The 21921-nt window shown below is 41.5% G+C and overlaps 1 protein-coding gene across 1 annotated transcript; it reads left to right on the top strand.

Annotated features, from left to right (window-relative positions):
* Window positions 1-9856: 9856 nt before the first annotated feature.
* pdcd10a (programmed cell death 10a) lies at window positions 9857-17695 on the top strand. The gene is given in 8 exon segments (XM_061925401.2): window positions 9857-9862; window positions 9961-10132; window positions 10521-10644; window positions 17027-17105; window positions 17181-17206; window positions 17208-17252; window positions 17315-17404; window positions 17629-17695. Coding segments are annotated over 8 exon segments (609 nt in total).
* The last annotated feature ends 4226 nt before the right edge of the window (window positions 17696-21921 follow it).

The raw sequence follows: 21921 nt of genomic DNA on the forward strand, positions 1-21921 counted from the left end.
GATTATACATACATGTTCTTTAACACTGACATCGAAAAAACGTTGCAAAATAGTCGTATTTGTAATTTGACACAACGTTGATGTCTGATTGATTGATTGATTGAAATTTTTTGATTGATTGAAACTTTTATTAGTAGATTGCACAGTACAGTACATATTCCATACAATTGACCACTAAATGGTAACACCCGAATACGTTTTTCAACTTGTTTAAGTTGGGGTCCACGTTAATCAATTCATGGTGAAAACGTCTAACGTTGGATCGATGTTGTTGATTGGGAAATTACCCAAATTCAAAGCTCAAATCAACATCCGAACCCAACATTGATTAAACATCGTGAAAAAGCATGTTGGTTCAACGTTTTGTGTTGGAGAATATTGATTGAGATATGACCAAAATTCAATGGTCAAATCAATGTCAAACCCCTACATTGACTAACATAGTCAAAAAGCATGTTGTTTCACTTTTGTATTTGTTTTGTAGAATAATGGTTGAAGGGAAGAGTGGCTCGTGAGATCGACAGGCGGATCGGTGCGGCGTCTTCAGTAATGCGGACGCTGTATCGATCCGTCGTGGTGAAGAAGGAGCTGAGCCGGAAGGCAAAGCTCTCAATTTACTGGTCGATCTACGTTCCCATCCTCACCTATGGTCATGAGCTTTGGGTCATGACCGAAAGGACAAGATCACGTGTACAAGCGGCCGAAATGAGTTTCCTCCGCCAGGTGGCGGGGCTCTCCCTTAGAGATAGGGTGAGAAGCTCTGTCATCCGGGGGGAGCTCAAAGTAAAGCCGCTGCTCCTCCACATCGAGAGGAGCCAGATGAGGTGGTTTGGGCATCTGGTCAGGATGCCACCCGAACGCCTCCCTCGGGAGGTGTTTCGGGCACGTCCGACCGGTAGGAGGCCACGGGGAAGACCCAGGACACGTTGGGAAGACTATGTCTCCCGGCTGGCCTGGGAACGCCTTGGGACCCCCCGGGAGGAGCTGGACGAAGCGGCTGGGGAGAGGGAAGTCTGGGCTTCCCTGCTTAAGCTGCTGCTCCTGCGACCTGACCTCGGATAAGCGGAAGAAAATGGATGGATGGATGGATGGTTGAGAAATGACCAAAATTCAATGGTCATATTGACGTCAGAACTTGACATTGATTAAACGTTGTCAAAAAGCATGTTGTTTCACCGTTTTTGTTTGTGTTGTAGAATATTGGTTGAGATATTACCAAAATTCAATGGTCAAATCAACGTCAGAACCCTCCATTGATTAAACGTAGTCAAAAAGCATGTTTTGTCACCGTTTTGTGTGTGTTGTAGAATAATGGTTGAGATTTGACCAAAATCAACGTCAGAACCCGACATTGATTAACCATCGTCAAAAAGCATATTGTTTCACTGCTGTATTTGTGTTGTTAAATATTGGTTAAGATTTGACCAAAATTCAACGGTCAAATGGATGTCAAAACCCTACATTGATTAAGGATAGTTAAAATCATGTTGTTTCAACGTTTTATTTGTCTTGTATATGAGATATGACCAAAATTCAATGGTTATATTAACGTCAGACCTCAACATTGATTAAACATCGTCAAAAAGCATGTTTTCTCACCGTTTTTTTTGTGTTGTAGAATATTGGTTGAGATATGACCAAAATTCAATGGTCAAATCCACACATTGCAAATCAACACGACATTGCTTAAACATAGTCAAAAAGCATGTTGTTTCATCGTTGTATTTATACTGTAGAATATTGGTTGAGATTTTACCAAAATTCAATGGTCAAATCAACGTCAGAACACGACATTGATTAAACATAGTCAAAAAGCATGTTGTTTCAACATTTTATTTGTGTTGTAGAATATTGGTTGAGTTAACCAAAATTCAATGGTCAAATCTACGCCAGAACCCTATATTGATTAACCATTGTCAAAAAGCATGTTTTTTTTACCGTTTTATTTTTGTGTTGTACAATATTGGTTGAGATATGACCAACATTCAATGGTCAAATGGATGTCAAAACCCTACATTGATTAAGGATAGTTAAAATCATGTTGTTTCAACGTTTTATTTGTCTTGTATATGAGATATGACCAAAATTCAATGGTTATATTAACGTCAGACCTCAACATTGATTAAACATCGTCAAAAAGCATGTTTTCTCACCGTTTTTTTTGTGTTGTAGAATATTGGTTGAGATATGACCAAAATTCAATGGTCAAATCCACACATTGCAAATCAACACGACATTGCTTAAACATAGTCAAAAAGCATGTTGTTTCATCGTTGTATTTAAACTGTAGAATATTGGTTGAGATTTTACCAAAATTCAATGGTCAAATCAACGTCAGAACCCGACATTGATTAAACATAGTCAAAACGCATGTTGTTTCAACATTTTATTTGTGTTGTAGAATATTGGTTGAGTTAACCAAAATTCAATGGTCAAATCTACGCCAGAACCCTATATTGATTAACCATTGTCAAAAAGCATGTTTTTTTTAACCGTTTTATTTTTGTGTTGTACAATATTGGTTGAGATATGACCAACATTCAATGGTCAAATGGATGTCAAAACCCTACATTGATTAAGGATAGTTAAAATGATGTTGTTTCAACGTTTTATTTGTCTTGTATATGAGATATGACCAAAATTCAATGGTTATATTAACGTCAGACCTCAACATTGATTAAACATCGTCAAAAAGCATGTTTTTTCACCGTTTTTTTTGTGTTGTAGAATATTGGTTGAGATATGACCAAAATTCAATGGTCAAATCCACACATTGCAAATCAACACGACATTGCTTAAACATAGTCAAAAAGCATGTTGTTTCATCGTTGTATTTATACTGTAGAATATTGGTTGAGATTTTACCAAAATTCAATGGTCAAATCAACGTCAGAACCTGACATTGATTAAACATAGTCAAAACGCATGTTGTTTCAACAATTTATTTGTGTTGTAGAATATTGGTTGAGTTAACCAAAATTCAATGGTCAAATCAACATCAGAACCCTATATTGATTAACCATTGTCAAAAAGCATGTTTTTTTTACCGTTTTATTTTTGTGTTGTACAATATTGGTTGAGATATGACCAACATTCAATGGTCAAATGGATGTCAAAACCCTACATTGATTAAGGATAGTTAAAATCATGTTGTTTCAACGTTTTATTTGTCTTGTATATGAGATATGACCAAAATTCAATGGTTATATTAACGTCAGACCTCAACATTGATTAAACATCGTCAAAAAGCATGTTTTCTCACCGTTTTTTTTGTGTTGTAGAATATTGGTTGAGATATGACCAAAATTCAATGGTCAAATCGACACATTGCAAATCAACACGACATTGCTTAAACATAGTCAAAAAGCATGTTGTTTCATCGTTGTATTTATACTGTAGAATATTGGTTGAGATTTGACCAAAATTCAATGGTCAAATCAATGTCAAAACCCAACATTGATTAAACGTAGTCAAAAAGCATGTTGTTTCACTGCTTTATTTGTGTTGTAGAATAATGGTTGAGATATTACCAAAATTCAATGGTCAAATCAACGTCAGAACCCTACATTGATTAAACATCGTCAAAAAGCATATTTTTTCACTGTTTTATTTGTGTTGTACAATATTGGTTGAGATATGACCAAAATTCAACGGTCAATCCAACATCAGAACCCTAAATTGATTAAATGTAGTCAAAAAGCATGTTGTTTCACTTTTGTATTTGTGTTGTAGAATAATGGTTGACATATGACCAAAATTCAATGGTCAAATCAACATCAGTAGCCCACATTGATTAAGCATTGTCAAAAAGCATGTTGTTTCACCGTTGGATTTGTGTTGTTGAATGTTGGTTAAGATTTGACCAAAATTCAATGGTCAAATGAATGTCAAAACCCTTCATTGATTAAGCGTAGTTAAAAAGCATGTTGTTTTAACGTTATTTTTAAGTTGCTCAACATCAGGACCAAATTCAACAAGTTTTCACTGTTGTTTTAATGTATTTTGGCTGCTGGGAAGGGCCATATTCGCCCATGTGTTTAAGTGAACAGATTCTGGCTGTGGGGCATTTTTCCACTCGGCTTAAGTCTGTCACTGCGCGCCTTCATCCAAGATGCGCGCTTTTGGTGGCGCAAACCTTAGATGTGGACTTTCTCTGTCAAATCTGGCCTTCCATGTTTTCTCCCGCCGACTTAATTATTGGTACTTTTATTATTTAAAAAATCTAAAACGCCCAAAAGTATTGCATATTGCCTACTTGCTTGAAAACATACTAAAACGTCATTGGTATAGGAGCATAATTGAATGTCTCCGTCTAGACAAGCAATATTAATAGATCGTGCTCATTACGTCCACTAATAGAACACGCTATTCTATTGATTGCCCACACTGTTTCGCACGTGGTATTTGGATCTTAGTACAAACCCCGTTTCCATATGAGTTGGGAAATTGTGTTAGATGTACAGGTAAATATAAACAGAATACAATGATTTGCAAATCCTTTTCAACCCATATTCAGTTGAATATGCTACAAAGACAACATATTTGATGTTCAAACTGATAAACATTTTTTTTTTTGGCATATAATCATTAACTTTAGAATTTGATGCCAGCAACACGTGACAAAGAAGTTGGGAAAGGTGGCAATAAATACTGATAAAGTTGAGGAATGCTCATCAAACACTTATTTGGAACATCCCACAGGTGAACAGGCAAATTGGGAACAGGTGGGTGCCATGATTGGGTATAAAAGTAGATTCCATGAAATGCTCAGTCATTCACAAACAAGGATTGGGGTGAGGGTCACCACTTTGTCAACAAATGCGTGAGCAAATTGTTGAACAGTTTAAGAAAAACCTTTCTCAACCAGCTATTGCAAGGAATTTAGGGATTTCACCATCTACGGTCCGTAATATCATCAAAGGGTTCAGAGAATCTGGAGAAATCACTGCACGTAAGCAGCTAAGCCCGTGACCTTCGATCCCTCAGGCTGTACTGCATCAACAAGCGACATCAGTGTGTAAAGGATATCACCACATGGGCTCAGGAACACTTCAGAAACCCACTGTCAGTAACTACAGTTGGTCGCTACATCTGTAAGTGCAAGTTAAAACTCTCCTATGCACGGCAAAAACCGTTTATCAACAACACCCAGAAACGCTGTCGCTTCGCTGGGCCTAAGCTCATCTAAGATGGACTGATACAAAGTGGAAAAGTGTTCTGTGGTCTGACGAGTCCACATTTCAAATTGTTTTTGGAAACTGTGGACGTTGTGTCCTCCGGACCAAAGAGGAAAAGAACCATCCGGATTGTTATAGGCGCAAAGTTGAAATGCCAGCATCTGTGATGGTATGGGGGTGTATTAGTGCCCAAGACATGGGTAACTTACACATCTGTGAAGGCTCCATTAATGCTAAAAGGTACATACAGGTTTTGGCAACGTTACCATGAACGCCCCTGCTTATTTCAGCAAGACAATGCCAAGCCACGTGTTACATCAACGTGGCTTCATAGTAAAAGAGTGCGGGTACTAGACTGGCCTGCCTGTAGTCCAGACCTGTCTCCCATTGAAAATGTGTGGCGCATTATGAAGCCTAAAATACCACAACGGAGACCCCCGGACTGTTGAACAACTTAAGCTGTACATCAAGCAAGAATGGGAAAGAATTCCACCTGAGTTGCTTAAAAAATGTGTCTCTTCAGTTCCCAAACGTTTACTGAGTGTTGTTAAAAGGAAAGGCCATGTAACACAGTGGTGAACATGCCCTTTCCCAACTATTTTGGCACATGTTGCAGCCATGAAACTCTAAGTTAATTATTATTTGCAAAAAAAAAAATTAAGTTTATGAGTTTGAACATCAAATATCTTGTCTTTGTAGTGCATTCAATTGAATATGGGTTGAAAAGGATTTGCAAATCATTGTATTCCGTTTATATTTACATCTAACACAATTTCCCAACTCATATGGAAACGGGGTTTGTAGATCAGGCAGAAAAAGCTGACTCAACTTAACTCAGTCAAGTCATCTTGTTGCTCTAACTGAGTTAAGTTGAGTCAAGTGTGAAGTATTTTACACTTCAAAACATGAGTTGATGCAACGACCCTGATGTAAGATTAACTTGAAACCATTAGTTGAGATAACTTAAAAAAAATGTTGTTTCAATACATTTTGTCAAGTTCCTACAGTTGTGAGTCAAGTTGGATCAACATGGTAAATCATCATACTATACATGAGTATATACTTGTATACACATCACATTGACAAGGTGCTAACTACAAGCTATCACGGCTTGAGCTTCACCAGGCTGGGATTTAAAAGATAATACTGCCTGCTGTATATAAGACAGCCTCTATATCCAATAAGCCATTTGATAATACTCACAATATCTTTCTGTATTATGTACTGTTCACTGGAAATCGTTACTTAAGAGAACCAAAAAAGATGTTGGTTGAATTTACTAGATCAGATTTCCAAGTTTCAACACTGCACGTGACGTCAATTGAAAGGTTCACTTTGACTTACTTTCTGAAGTTATTTGATCTTATTAATGTGTTTTTTTTAACAAGTTTCTATGCTTTTTTCTCGCTGAAGTTCTCCTAACTCTTCTTTCTTAGTTGTGATGGGCAATTTGTTCTGTCAACTCGACAAGAGTCCTTCTGACCTGACACCAAAATACATTTTAACAGTATGTGTATTTGCAAAGATAAAAACACAGGGTGTACTTGTCGTGTTTTGTCCTTGAACAGAACAAAGTGACTAGAGAGTGAGACGCCATGGGCATTCCACTCTGCTTCAAGATGGAAAATATTACCCTAACACGGGGGTCTGCAACCTGCGGCTCTAAAGAACACCTAGTGGTTTTCAAAAATGTATGAAAATGGAAAAAGATGGGGGAAAAATATATTTTTGTTTTATAAGGGTTTCTGTAGGAGGACAACATGACACAAATTTAATTTCCTTTACTTATGTCCTCTGTGTATTTAATTTATATCTGCATTTCTCATGACTTATTATCTGTATGTAATATTGCCTGCATTTCTAATAGTGGTTTGTGTGTCGTTATAGACCCAGCTTCAATCAATGTCAATCAATGTTTATTTATATAGCCCTAAATCACAAGTGTCTCAAAGGGCTGCACAAGCCACAACGACATCCTCGGTACAAAGCCCACATAAGGGCAAGGAAAAACTCACCCCAGTGGGACGTCGATGTGAATGACTATGAGAAACCTTGGAGAGGACCGCATATGTGGGTAACCCCCCTCAACAACCCACTGTTCGAGTTTGTCCTCCAACAGTTGCCATCTTGCTTTGTTCCCTCGGAAACTCTGTTTTGTCTTCTTTACCTGGCGCAGGTCATCTTCTTGCTTCCTCCACCTCCGCACCATTGATTCATTTATGTTATATTCTCTTGATGCTGCTCTATTTCCGTGTTCTTCGGCATGACTTATTGCCTTAAGTTTAAATTCTGCGTTATACGCGTGTCGCTTAGTAGGAGCCATTTTGTGGTCTGGTCTTTACAGATGTAAACACACAAATGAAATTAAACGCAATATCGGCGCGCTTCTTCTTCTTCCGGGGGCGGGTGGTTGCTTACAGTAGAAGAAGAAGCGCTTCCTGTTCTATGGGGGCGGGTGCTTACCTTGGCGGTTGCTTGCGTAGAAGAAGAAGCGCTTCCTGTTCTACCGGGAAAAAAGATGGCGGCTGTTTACCGAAGTTGCGAGACCTAAACTTTATGAAAATGAATCTTAATATTTATCCATATATAAAGCGCACCGGGTTAAAAGCCGCACTGTCAGCTTTTGAGTAAATTTGTGGTTTTTAGGTGCGGCTAATGGTGCGGAAAATACGGTAAATGCTTCTACTGAGGTAGCATCTCTAACTGTTACCGGCTAAGGTTATCCAGGCTATATCCTACCTAACCTTATCCTCGTCCACACACACACAATGCCACCGTTCAAGACCCCCTCCGTCCGCCGGCGCAACGCGACCTAGTACGCATGCGTGAAGACCTGGAAGTGTATTCTTACCCTGTGTTTCAATGTAGCCTATTGCCACATTTCTCTTAACAGTAAACCTTGCTTGCCTCACCAGAACCTACTCAGGGGCCTAGTGGTTAGAGTGTGTAGAGTGTACCTCTTCGGATTGTAAATAATCAAATGTAAATAATCAAACGTAGACACTTTTTCTTATAATTTCTGATCTCTCTCTCTGTGTCCACTACTTGCTGTACATATCCCACCAAGTCAGACCTACACTGTTCCAATGCCAATTTCTCTGATGATGCAATTGTTGATGACTGAAGTGTTGATACCAACCAAACTTAACCCCCCCCCCCATATCCCACACCCCGGATAATTCAATGTATATACTCTGATGATTATCTTGTGTGATGACTGTATTATGAAAATAGTATATATATGTATCATGAATCAATTTAAGTGGACCCCGACTTAAACAAGTTAAAAAACTTATTCGGGTGTTACCATTTAGTGGTCAATTGTACGGAATATGTACTTCACTGTGCAATCTACTAATACAAGTTTCAATCAATCAATCAATCCACCCTGAGATCGGTAGGTTGTGAGTTCAAACCCAGGCCGAGTCATACCAAAGACTATACAAATGGGACCCATTCCCTCCCTGCTTGGCACTCGGCATCAAGGGTTGGAATTGGGGGTTCAATCTGTCACGTGGGGGTGAGGGGTTTCTGCTTGCTGCAAGGTTCGTTCCCCCGGGATGCAAACGGACCACTCAGGACAGGACGTGCAGGTAGGAACATGATTTATTTGTCGAAATCAAATAAGTACCAAAAACGGAAAACAAGCCAGAGGAAAAACGTGTCGATCGCACTGGACGCTAAAGCTAACTAACACTTGGCTAGAGATAAGGAACACTCACGTAACTGTGGCAAGAAGCAAACAATGAAGCCAGGCCGACTGACCGGCAAAGGCAGGATTAAATAATCCCTCTGATTAGTGTTCGGGAAACAGGTGAGAGTCCCGAGCACCAATCACAGACAGGTGGAAACAATAAGCACCCATGGTAACTAAAAGCAAACAAGGGTGCACAAAAACAGAACTAAGGGAGTTCAAAACTGAAAGAATATAACAAAAACATGATCCGGGCCACGGATCATGACAAAATCATCAAATATGATTCCCGGGCGTGGTCATCGCCACACCTAGTGTGTGTGTGACAATCATTGGTACTTTAACTTTAACTTTAACTTTAACTAACCATCAGAAGCTGTTAGACTATTGTAGTGAATCACAGTAGTAAAAATGCCCCTGTGACAACTTTTTTGCAACGTGTTGCTGCCATTAAATTCTAAGTTAATGATTATTTGCAAAAAAAAAATTAGTTTCTCAGTTCGAACATTAAATATCTTGTCTTTGCTTTATATCCAATTGAATATAAGTTGAAAAGGATTTGAAAATCATTGTATTCTGTTTTTATTTACGAATTACACAACGCGCCAACTTCACTGGTTTTGGGTTTTGTACTTCGCCAGCACTTCTTCGTCCAGGGAGGGCTTTTTTTTCTAAGGACAGGACGGACGGCGTGGTACGGTTGGGAGAGTGGCCGTGCCAGCAACCTGAGGGTCCCTGGTTTGATCCCCCCCTTCTACCAACCTCGTCATGTCCGTTGTGTCCTTGGGCAAGACACTTCACCCTTGCTCCTGATGGGTTGTGGTTAGGGCCTTGCATGGCAGCTCCCGCCATCAGTGTGTGAATGTGTGTGTGAATGGGTGAATGTGGAAATAGTGTCAAAGCGCTTTGAGTACCTTGAAGGTAGAAAAGTGCTATACAAGTATAACCCATTTACCATTTACACAGTAGCTCAGCTAAATGTGCTATGGTAGTAGGAAAAAGTCAACCAAAACTTGCATGTGGCCTTTATAAAGTAAAAATAAAATGATTGTGTTACCCTTTTAATTTTTTCCACAATGCCCCTTTTAGGTAAAACCCCTATCCTTCACCACAAACATAATTTTTTGTGTCTCGAGGTCGAGGAGGAAGAACCCCGGAGTGACTCAGGAATTTGTGCTGACGCTACTTTGAGAGGAACAACGTGGAAAAAAAATCAATTTTAATGAGTGTCTGCTTCGCATGGCCGCAGCTGATGTGAAAGGTAAGATAATGATAATGATAACAACACACCGCCAAGGTTAATAAGCAGCTTTATTGCATACTGGAAGAAGCCCACTGTGGTCATTAAGACTTCAATTCTCCACTGGGGGGCGCTGTTTCTCCACAAATCTCCACATTTCTTCCTTGCCTGCAATTCAACCCCTTTGTGCTGTGTACAGTGATTGATGGTAGTAATGAAAACACACACACACACACACACACTCACTAGTTTTATACGTATCTCATAGCTTCTCACAAATGAACCACAGTCTTATCAGTGTGTAATTGATCCTGTAACCATTATTACATTTCCACTGTGGACACGATTTCTATGCACACGCTGCCTTTCGTCATAACTCCGACTGAAACTTGGGTTTCTTTTGTCTCAGATTGTTTTGTCAGAGTTCCGACGTCAGAGCCAGGAGTGAATAAGAGGCCCCGTGTTTTGAAACACCACCTCAGGGCGATACCTGATGAGATCAATGACAGAGTGGGCTTCCTGCAAAGCTTCAAGTAAGGCAAAATGGGTGTGACTACCCCGATATATTTGTGCCTGAAAAGTAGCCACCTGAACCGGGCAAAGTTGACGTGACCTCGAGAGCGGAGACGGCAGGCGAAGTGCAGGTGAAAATGTATTTTAATGACAAAAACAAGGTGCAGTAGGGAGGTGCACAACAACCACTACACACAGGATATATTATGCGGCATGACGATGCAATGCAATGCAATGCAAAAAAAAAAAATGCAATGCAGCATGGCGGTACAAAGCGCAAGAATCCAGCCCCGTCCAGAGCACAACCTGGAACAGGTGTGTCCTGATTGCTAATCAGGGAATGGTGAAAACAGGAGGAGTAGTGGCAAAAAGGTAGCAAACAGGAATTGGAAACAAAAATAAGAGCGCTGGACAAGAAATACAAATAAATATTTTAGAACCTAGAAATGAAGTTGCACAAAACTCGAGCCTAGTCTCAACAATAAGTAGATACATAATACTAAGAGAAGAATATCAGTGAAGATTATATGTTTTATTGTCTTTACCTTTTGCTGTTAATAGTGGTTAATTTATTTTGTACATGTGATTTACAACTAAGAGATAATTTATGTAAGACACACCTTGACGCAAATTCTTAAGGATTTCCCGATCCGATTATTTGGCCACAGATCCGATCGGATTTAAAGTCCCGATCCGATACTTGGACAATAGATAATGGAACTGAAAATATATATTTTTTTATTTAGCAAGTAACTAAACTAAACATCATATATGTTTAAAAAGCTTATGTATTAAATGTGTGGTATTAAGTGCTACATTCAATTTTCCTGAACGAAATAAAGTAGCTAGTGCACAATAACGAAACAAAAGCAAAAACTATTGTTGGCCTCAAAGCTTTCCTGTATCCACAGACTGACTCCCTCAGTTTGTAAGCAATAACAAAAACAACAACTAAAAATATATTTTTAATAATAATAACAAATAATGATTGAATTACTTTAGTATTGTGTATATACTGAGACTATACCAGAAATTGATATTATGGATATTTGGATCGATCACCTCTACTTGACATTGGAACTTTAGCAGTTAGAATGACTTCTTGTCTCGTCTTACTCGCTGTGTAGCATCCTTAGCCATTCCTTGTCCTCTAGTCCTGCAGTAATAATGAAACTTACCGTATTTTTCAGACTATAAGGCATGCTTAAAATCCTTTAATTTTCTCAAAAATCGACATTGCGCCTTATAACCCGGTGCACGGAATAATTCTGGTTGTGCTTACCAACCTCTAAGCAATTTTATTTGGTTCATGGTGTAATGATATGTGTGACCAGTAGATGGTAGTCACACATAGGAGATACGTGTAGACTGCAATATGACGCCAGTAAACAACACCAAAACTTTAAATGTTCCATTGAAAATAAAGAACATTACACACGGCACCCAAAAATCTGTCAAAATGTTTTAGTACGACTTTGAAGCCGCACCGCATGATGGATTGTTGGCCCATTACGGCTACCGTAGTCAGAGATACAAGTATTACTATGGTGTGTTTATAAGGACCGCACCATGTCACCCATTAGCAGACATTTTATCTGGCGTTTTGTATCACAATATTATGCAAAACCAACTTTTCTTACCTTCTGGTACTTGCTGATCTGTATTTGAGATCTGCATAAGTCCTGAATATTTGCGCACATCCGCCACTGTAGTCGATAAGCTTCTTCTTGTTCACTATCTTCTTGTCATGGCACATTCACCCTCTGCTGTTGCCATTTCTAATATAAAGTAGTGTAAAGTTCTTACTTATATCTCGCTATGGAAAGCGCTAAAAACTACCAGTGTAGTGGGTTTATATTATTCACCCGCGGAACTTTAGTTATTAGAGAGTTCCGGTCGGACGCTTTTTAATAGGTATGATGTATTAGCTTGCATTGAATAAGGTTGGGCTTCACGGTGGAAGAGGGGTTAGTGCATCTGCCTCACAATACGAAGGTCCTGAGTAGTCTTGGGTTCAATCCCGGGCTCGGGCTCTTTCTGTGTGGAGTTTGCATGTTCTCCCCGTGACTGCGTGGGTTCCCTCCGGGTACTCCGGCTTCCTCCCACTTCCAAAAGACATGCACCTGGGGATAAGTTGATTGGCAACACTAAATTGGCCCTAGTGTGTGGATGTGAGTGTGAATGTTGTCTGTCTATCTGTGTTGGCCCTGCGATGAGGTGGCGACTTGTCCAGGGTGTACCCCGCCTTCCGCCCGATTGTAGCTGAGATAGGCTCCAGCGCCCCCCGCGACCCCAAAGGGAATAAGCGGTAGAAATGGATGGACAATGGATGGATGAATAAGGTTGTGTCTAGCACAAGAAGAAGACTTATGAACTCTACTTAAAATCTGTCCAGCTCTCCTTAGATAGGGTCACGCCTAAGTCACCCTCCCAAAGTGACTTAATTGAATTCCGAGATTTTGGGCGAAGATGAAAAATTTGTTTGTAAACACGTGTAATTGATCCTTTTAAAGTCGAAAGTGGTTTAAAAAAAAACATATACAACTGTGTCAGTCGGTAAGTTTGGAAACCCGGGAAGAGTGTTACGAACAAAACTGTGTATCTGTAGATATCTAAAAAAGTGTTGATAAGGGAGTGAAAATTCATCATAAAGTTACTGGAAAAAGGCAAAAATTTTGGCATTGTAAAAATCTTTAATGTTGTTATAAAGGCACTATCGACATGGTTAGCAGTGATGGGTGCAAGACTAGAAATAGAAATAGTAGTAGCATATAGTTCTAACCTACTCAGTGGCCTAGTGGTCCGCCCTGAGATCGGTAGGTTGTGAGTCCAAACCCCGGCCGAGTCATACCAAAGACTATAAAAATGGGACCCATTACCTTCCTGCTTGGCACTCAGCATCAAGGGTTGTAATTGGGGGTTAAATCACCAAAAATGATTCCCGGGCGTGGCCACCGCTCCCCCCACCTCCCAGGGGGTGATCAAGGGTACCGGTACTTTAACTTTTAACTTTAACTTTAACTTATATCTGTCAGTAAAATGAAGAAGAGACGGTCAGAAAATGGCTTGAAAACGGTCCGCAAAACATAATCAATACAACATTTTGACCAAAGAACCACCATTACATGTTATGCAGACTACAAGGAAGGATTTAAATGTAGGAAAACAATTAAAAATAGGACACTTTTACAAAAGGCAAATGTCGAATCACATGATCGTGATCGGGACATCTACTAATTGTTTCCTGTTTGGTGAGGACCGGTGCTAGTCAAAGGTGTGCAAAGAGTTGTGCAAGAGGTATGACATGACGCAAAGTGTCCCTGAAGCAGCACTATTTTAGCGAGATTGTATGTGTTTTTATCAAATATGATGGTTATTTATACAGAGAGCATTTGTCTCATAGTGGAATTATTTATCCCCCTGCTGGTTTTAGTAACATTTGTTTTTATTCAAATGTTTCACATTAGCATACTTGCCAACCTTGAGACCTCCGATTTCGGGAGGTGGAGGTTGGGGGGCGTGGTCATGGGGTGGGCGGGGGCGTGGTTGGGGGCGTGGCTAAGAGGGGAGGAGTATATTTACAGCTAGAATTCACCAAGTCAAGTATTTCATATATATATATATATATATATATATATATATATATACATATATATATATATATATATATATATATATATATATATATATATATATATATATATATATATGTATATATATATATATATATATATATATATAAATAAAAGAAATACTTGAATTTCAGTGTTCATTTATTTACACATATACACACACATAACACTCATCTACTCATTGTTGAGTTAAGGGTTGAATTGTCCATCCTTGTTCTATTCTCTGTCACTATTTTTCTAACCATGCTGAACACCCTTTCGCAGGTACCCAGAAAGGTTTCGAGTACCACCAAAAAAACTGAATCTCTAAAGACAGTATAAAAATCTGTGTTAAAAGTGTACAAATACTGTTTGTATAATAAGCATGTTATTGTTTACAAATGAGGGTTAAGAGTTCAGTACTAAAAAAAAAAAAGAATGTGGCTTAAGTAGTTTTTTAATTGAGCAGCTGCATTTTTTGGTTGGGTTGTTTATTTATTTTGAGTAACTTCTACATTTCTAAAAGGAGAGGAATGTAATAGAATAATTTCACCACACCTAGTGTGTGTGTGACAATCATTGGTACTTTAACTTTAACTTTACCGTATTTTCCGCACTATAAGGCGCACCGGATTATTAGCCGCACCTTCAATGAATTACATATTTCATAACTTTGTCCACCAATAAGCCGCCCCGGATTATAAGCCGCGCCTACGCTGCGCTAAAGGGAATGTCAAAAAAACAGTCAGATAGTTCAGTCAAACTTTAATAATATATTGAAAACCAGCGTTCTAACAACTCTGTCCCAAAATGTACGCAAATGTGCAATCACAAACATAGTAAAATTCAAAATGGTGTAGAGCAATAGCAACATAATGTTGCTCGAACGTTAATGTCACAACACACAAAATAAACATAGCGCTCACCTTCTGAAGTTATTCTTCATTCGTAAATCCTTCGAATTCTTCGTCTTCGGTGTCCGAATTGAAAAGTTGCGCAAGCGTGGGATGCAAAATGGCCGGTTCCGTCTCGTAGAAGTCATCGGAGTCAGTGTCGCTGTTGTTGTCCAGTAGTTCTGTGAATCCTGCCTTCCGGAAAGCTCGGACCACAGTTGTGACCGAAATATCTGCCCAGGCATTTACGATCCACTGGCAAATGTTGGCGTATGTCGTCCGGCGCTGTCTGCCCGTCTTAGTGAAGGTGTGTTCGCCTTCGGAGCTGTGTGAAAAAAGCCACCCGGCCTCTTCGCGTAAACTTCCCTTAACCACTCGCTCATCTTTTCTTCATCCATCCATCCCTTCGAGTTAGCTTTTATGATGACGCCGGCTGGAAAGGTCTCTTTTGGCAAGGTCTTCCTTTTGAATATCACCATGGGTGGAAGTTAGCATGGCAAGCTAGAACCACAGTGAAGGATGACTTCTCATTCCCTGTGGTGCGAATATTCACCGTACGTGCTCCCGTTCCACAGTGCGGTTCACAGGAATATCAGTTGCTGTGAAATACGGTAGTAATCCGTGTGCGGATGGAGAGATTGCGTCTTTTTATGAACCGGATCCTTGTCGCTTAGTAGGAGCCATTTTGTGGTCTTTACAGATGTAAACAGGAAATGAAACGTACGGTGATATCCGCGCGTTTTTTCTTCTTCTTCCGGGGGCGGGTGGTTGCTTACAGTAGAAGAAGAAGCGCTTCCTGTTCTATGGGGGCGGGTGCTTTCCTTGGCGGTTGCTTGCGTAGAAGAAGAAGCGCTTACTGTTCTACCGGGAAAAAAGATGGCGGCTGTTTACCGAAGTTGCGAGATCGAAACTTTATGAAAATGAATCGTAATAAAGCGCACCGGGTTATAAGGCGCACTGTCAGCTTTTGAGAAAATGTGTGGTTTTTAGGTGCGCCTTATAGTGCGGAAAATACGGTAACTTTAGAGTGATCTATGTTTGTCTGCTGCCATCTCCTGGTGAATGTTGGCTATAGCGTACTGGGGTTACTTTTTGGTTGGCCAACGATTTACGTGGTGTTGCGCACCTGACGTCAAGTGTGTGAGTCTGTTCTGAAGTCTACAGTAAAGAGACGTACTTCATCACCTCGCCTGGTTATTACCTCCAACTCAATATATTACAACAACATTGCTGTTTACGGCAGACAAACTGCTTTACGGTAGAATAAAACATGACTGCTGTTGTTGTGTGTTGTTACCACGCTGGGAGGACGTTAATGAAACTGCCTAACAATAAACCCACATAAGAAACCAAGAACTCGCCCTCGATCATTCTACAGTTATAACGCTGTTTATATTGTGGGAAAGCAGACGTGAATACAGGCTGTTGACACGTCACTCAGGTCCGCATGGAGCTTAGAGGGGGCGTGGCTTCCAGCTCCGCCTGAACTTCGGGAGATTTTCGAGAGAAAATTTGTCCCGGGAGGTTTTCGGGAGAGGCGCTGAATTTCGGGAGTCTCCCGGAAAATCCGGGAGGGTTGGCAAGTATGCACATTAGACACAAATATTTTCCTTTTAATATGGTCTAAGTACCAAGTGCATATTCATACTCTCTCTTGGCTCACCTTGCTGTTATTTTGATGGAATTTAACGCTCTGACTGAGTCACTTAAGTTGCTTACCCAGCTGAGGGCTTCTGAATAAAATCAATTCAGAGGAAGTGCATAAGAAAAAAATATAGTTATGCGAGAGAAGAATTTGGTTTCTTTGGGGTTGAAAGAAAGCAAAACGTTGATCTGACGGACAGAATGGTTATTTTTGCTTGAGAACAAAGCTTTGGTTTTTTGTGTGTGCCCTACAGAGACATTGCCAGTGCCATAAACGCGTTGCAAGACATTGTTAACGCCATCTTCCCGAGGCACCGGTATCAAAACAGACAGGTAAGTAGATGATGATGAAAATGCTTTTTTCCGACTTCTTTGAAAGGAGCGGAGTTGAAAGGCTGTGTTTGTTAGGCGCTGGAGCGGCACAAGAAAGACTTCCAAGAGTTTCAGCGACTCTGTCAAAGCCTTCTTCAAAGATGCAAAGTAAGACACGGCTTTCTAGTCTAGTTGCTGTGCCGGCAATTGTTCTTTTCTTCCGTCCTCAGTCCGAACGTTCCTTTTTGTCCCGGCGTGAACGTCGTTTTAGAGCTGCGCTTGCCAACGCACACTCAAAAGCTGTCGCCGCCACGTAAAATGTTTGTCGTTTGATCACAGGCCCGCTTCCTATGCAATCCGCCCTTCCTGAATAATTCCTTTGACCCATTTCCAGTGGATTCACGCTGGCTTGTTTTCTCTGAAGCCTGACATTCTCCCTCGCAAGCGGATCAAAGTGTTTTCCGGGATCAATATCGTTGCCTTGGTTTCTTTGCTCAATGACAGACGTTCGTGTCCTTGTGTTTCCCGTCATGGTCGCTCCCAGAGTGCGCGACGTGTTTGTCGCCCACCGAACCCACACGATACTGAAGGTCTTCAAAACAGCAACATAGGCTCCTGAGATACCGCAGCCTCAACGTAGCCGGCGGTCGAGATCAGGTAGTCGACAACAGGATTGGATTCAGCTCTTTTAGCTCGTTCCAAGTTTTAATCTCTTCTTAGCTTTTGCATTCCAACCACCACAGTTTCGAGAAAACTTTATCTATTTTGATTGAGCTATGCAAAGCTGTGGCAGACAGTTATGGACTTGCCTATGAAGCCAAGTAGACTTGGATATTATTCCTGAAACACCTACTTAAGAAAGTGCTGGACACTGCTGGGCCTTGTCTGTCATCTATAATTCATAGTGCCATGGTAACTGCCTTCGACCACAGAGCCATTTCCGACTAATTAATGGCTAAATCCCAAAGCTCTTGTTTTATTGCCTGAGAGAGAAATTCTCTCTTGGACATTTTGAAAGGAATTGACTTCTCTCTATTTTTAGACAGTTTGTAGCCATCGTGATATTATTGACGTTGCCGATCAATGCACTTTACAATTATAATCGTGATCAAACATGATTTAATCGAAGCACTTTGGTTGACTTTTGTTCGGTAAACAAACTACTTGACCCTTACTTGAGATTTGCTGTACTTGGCTGACTTACGTCTCTTCTTAATTTGCTGCCCGGTGCTCTTGTGACTGATGACCCTAATCAGGTGACAACTGAGATCTACACAACCGGGCCAAAAGTCTCAAGGCCACCATTAGATTTGTAATGACCGTATATAACTGGACTGTCTCTGAGTAGAGAAAAGACCTCCACCAAAGTCAAAGCAGACGACTTCTAGAAGGATGACGAACTGATGGCGTGTACCGGTACTTTTTAGAGGCGTTATTGTACCGAATATGATTAATTAGTATCGTGGTACTATACTAGTACCGGTATACCGTACAAAAGATACATTGAACAATTTATTTCCCATGAATGAGGGTTGGACTCCGCCAAGGCTGCCCTTTGTCACCGATTCTGTTCATAACTTTTATGGACAGAATTTCTAGGCGCAGTCAAGGCGTTGAGGGGATCTGGTTTGGTGGCTGCAGGATTAGGTCTCTGCTTTTTGCAGATGATGTGGTCCTGATGGCTTCATCTGGCCAGGATCTTCAGCTCTCGCTGGATTGGTTCGCAGCCGAGTGTGAAGTGACTGGGATGAGAATCAGCACCTCCAAGTCCGAGTCCATGGTTCTCGCCCGGAAAAGGGTGGAATGCCATCTTCGGGTTGGGGAGGAGACCCTGCCCCAAGTGGAGGAGTTTAAGTACCTCGGAGTCTTGTTCACGAGTGGGAGAAGAGTGGATTGTGAGATCGACAGGCGGATCGGTGCGGCATCTTCAGTAATGCGGACGCTGTATCGATCCGTTGTGGTGAAAAAGGAGCTGAGCCGGAAGGCAAAGCTCTCAATTTACCGGTCGATCTACGTTCCCATCCTCACCTATGGTCATGAGCTTTGGGTTATGACCGAAAGGACAAGATCACGGGTACAAGCGGCCGAAATGAGTTTCCTCCGCCGGGTGGCAGGGCTCTCCCTTAGAGATAGGGTGAGAAGCTCTGTCATCCGGGGGGAGCTCAAAGTAAAGCCGCTGGTCCTCCACATCGAGAGGAGCCAGATGAGGTGGTTCGGGCATCTGGTCAGGATGCCACCCGATCGCCTCCCTCGGGAGGTGTTTAGGGCACGTCCGACCGGTAGGAGGCCACGGGGAAGACCCAGGACACGTTGGGAAGACTATGTCTCCCGGCTGGCCTGGGAACGCCTCTGGATCCCCCGGGAGGAGCTGGACGAAGTGGCTGGGGAGAGGGAAGTCTGGGCTTCCCTGCTTAGGCTGCTGCCCCCGCGACCCGACCTCGGATAGGCGGAGGAAGATGGATGGATGGATGGATGGAATGAGGGGACCTCAAAATAAAATTCTGCCTCGGGCCCCTGCCATGATCCGTCGTCAGGATCATGTTTTTGTTATGTTCTGCTAGTTTTGGACTCCCTTAGTTCCTGGTTTGTGCACTCCTGGGTTTATTTTGGTCACCATGGGGATTAATTGGGTTCACCTGCCTCTGGTTAGTGGTCCCACGCTCAGCTGCTGTCAACCACTAATCAGAGAGCTATTTATTCACCTTGCTCGCCACGCTCAGTCTGGCGTCATTGTTTGCTTCATGCAACCTGTCAACGTAAGTTTTGCTTGTCTCCTAGCCAATGCTAAGTGGTAGCCTTGTCTACGTAAGTTTTGCTTGTTTCTAGTCCATGCTAAGTGGTAGCTTAGTTTTGAGTGCGATCAGCACATTATTCCTTTTGCTTGTTTTCTGTTTTTGGTACTTTGCGTTATTTTTGAGAATAAATCATGTGTTTACCTGCACGCCATGTAACACACATCTGCATTTCGGGAGAACGAGCCCCGCAGTAAGCTGCGAAAGCCCCGACTTCGTGACAGCCCCACAGTAGCGGTAACGCAACTTTTCCTCCAACTCCCGGTTCGAGGTTCAAAGAGTCAAAGGAAGATTTTCCAGAGTAAATCTTTGTGCTGAATGAAAGTACTTCACTTCCTCTCCGCTGTCCTGGCCCTTCCCCTTCCATCCAGCACGAAGACGCGGACCTCCTGTTTTCCCACTGCGGCAACTTCATTCTTCTCCCTGTACAATAGTGGATTTTCCACGGTGGATTTGCGCGGGGCTATTTTGAGCCTCGCGCCGGCTCCTACATGCACCGCTGTAATCCAATTGTGATAGCGTTAATTTTGAAAGCTTTATTATTGAAATGGCTGAGACTTAATTTTGTGATCCTGTCACCGTTGACGACCGCCGTAATCGTCTAATTCGAGTTATTCCAGGCCATTAAGTCGCACATAGGACCGGATTGTGGTCACTGAGGCAGAAGGGAAGGAGAGAGGAGATCATATCTCTATTGCAGGAGCTGTGATTGGCGTTCAGACTGGAAATTTCTGTTAGTTTTCCTTTTACAAACCCCGCACAGAATTGCTAGTCCACAGGAGACCTCTCCAAAGCGTTTGAATCATAGGCGCCGAGCACCCACGTGGACTTGATGGCAACTTTCAATCTTTAAATTAATTTTTTAAAAATCAATCTTGTTGTTAATTTAGTGGTAAGTTTAGTCCGTTTTATATATCAAAAAAGTCATAATTCGTATAGTTCATAATTAAAGGGGAACATTATCACCAGACCTATGTAAGCGTCAATATATACCTTGATGTTGCAGAAAAAAGACCATATATTTTTTTAACCGATTTCCGAACTCTAAATGGGTGAATTTTGGCGAATTAAACGCCTTTCTATTATTCGCTCTCGGAGCGATGACATCGGGAAGCAATCCGCCATTTTCTCAAACACCGAGTCAAATCAGCTCTGTTATTTTCCGTTTTTTCGACTGTTTTCCGTACCTTGGAGACATCATGCCTCGTCGGTGTGTTGTCGGAGGGTGTAACAACACGAACAGGGACGGATTCAAGTTGCACCAGTGGCCCAAAGATGCCAAAGTGGCAAGAAATTGGACGTTTGTTCCGCACACTTTACCGACGAAAGCTATGCTACGACAGAGATGGCAAGAATGTGTGGATATCCTGCGACACTCAAAGCAGATGCATTTCCAACGATAAAGTCAAAGAAATCTGCCGCCAGACCCCAATTGAATCTGCCGGAGTGTGTGAGCAATTCAGGGACAAAGGACTTCGGTAGCACGGCAAGCAATGGCGGCAGTTTGTTCCCGCAGACGAGTGAGCTAAACCCCCTGGATGTCTTGGCTCACACCGTCCCTTATGCCACCGAAGATGATCAAGAGAAGAATATCGACCCTAGCTTCCCTGGCCTGCTGACATCAACTCCAAAACTGGACAGATCAGCTTTCAGGAAAAGAGCGCGGATGAGGGTATGTCTACAGAATATATTAATTGATGAAAATTGGGCTGTCTGCACTCTCAAAATGCATGTTGTTGCCAAATGTATTTCATATGCTGTAAACCTAGTTCATAGTTGTCAGTTTCCTTTAATGCCAAACAAACACATACCAATCGTTGGTTAGAAGGCGATCGCCGAATTCGTCCTCGCTTTCTCCCGTGTCGCTGGCTGTCGTGTCGTTTTCGTCGGTTTCGCTTGCATACGGTTCAAACCGATATGGCTCAATAGCTTCAGTTTCTTCTTCAATTTCGTTTTCGCTACCTGCCTCCACACTACAACCATCCGTTTCAATACATGCGTAATCTGTTGAATCGCTTAAGCCGCTGAAATCCGAGTCTGAATCC

Source organism: Nerophis lumbriciformis, linkage group LG30 (assembly GCF_033978685.3).
Source record: "Nerophis lumbriciformis linkage group LG30, RoL_Nlum_v2.1, whole genome shotgun sequence".
Lineage (NCBI taxonomy): Eukaryota > Metazoa > Chordata > Actinopteri > Syngnathiformes > Syngnathidae > Nerophis > Nerophis lumbriciformis.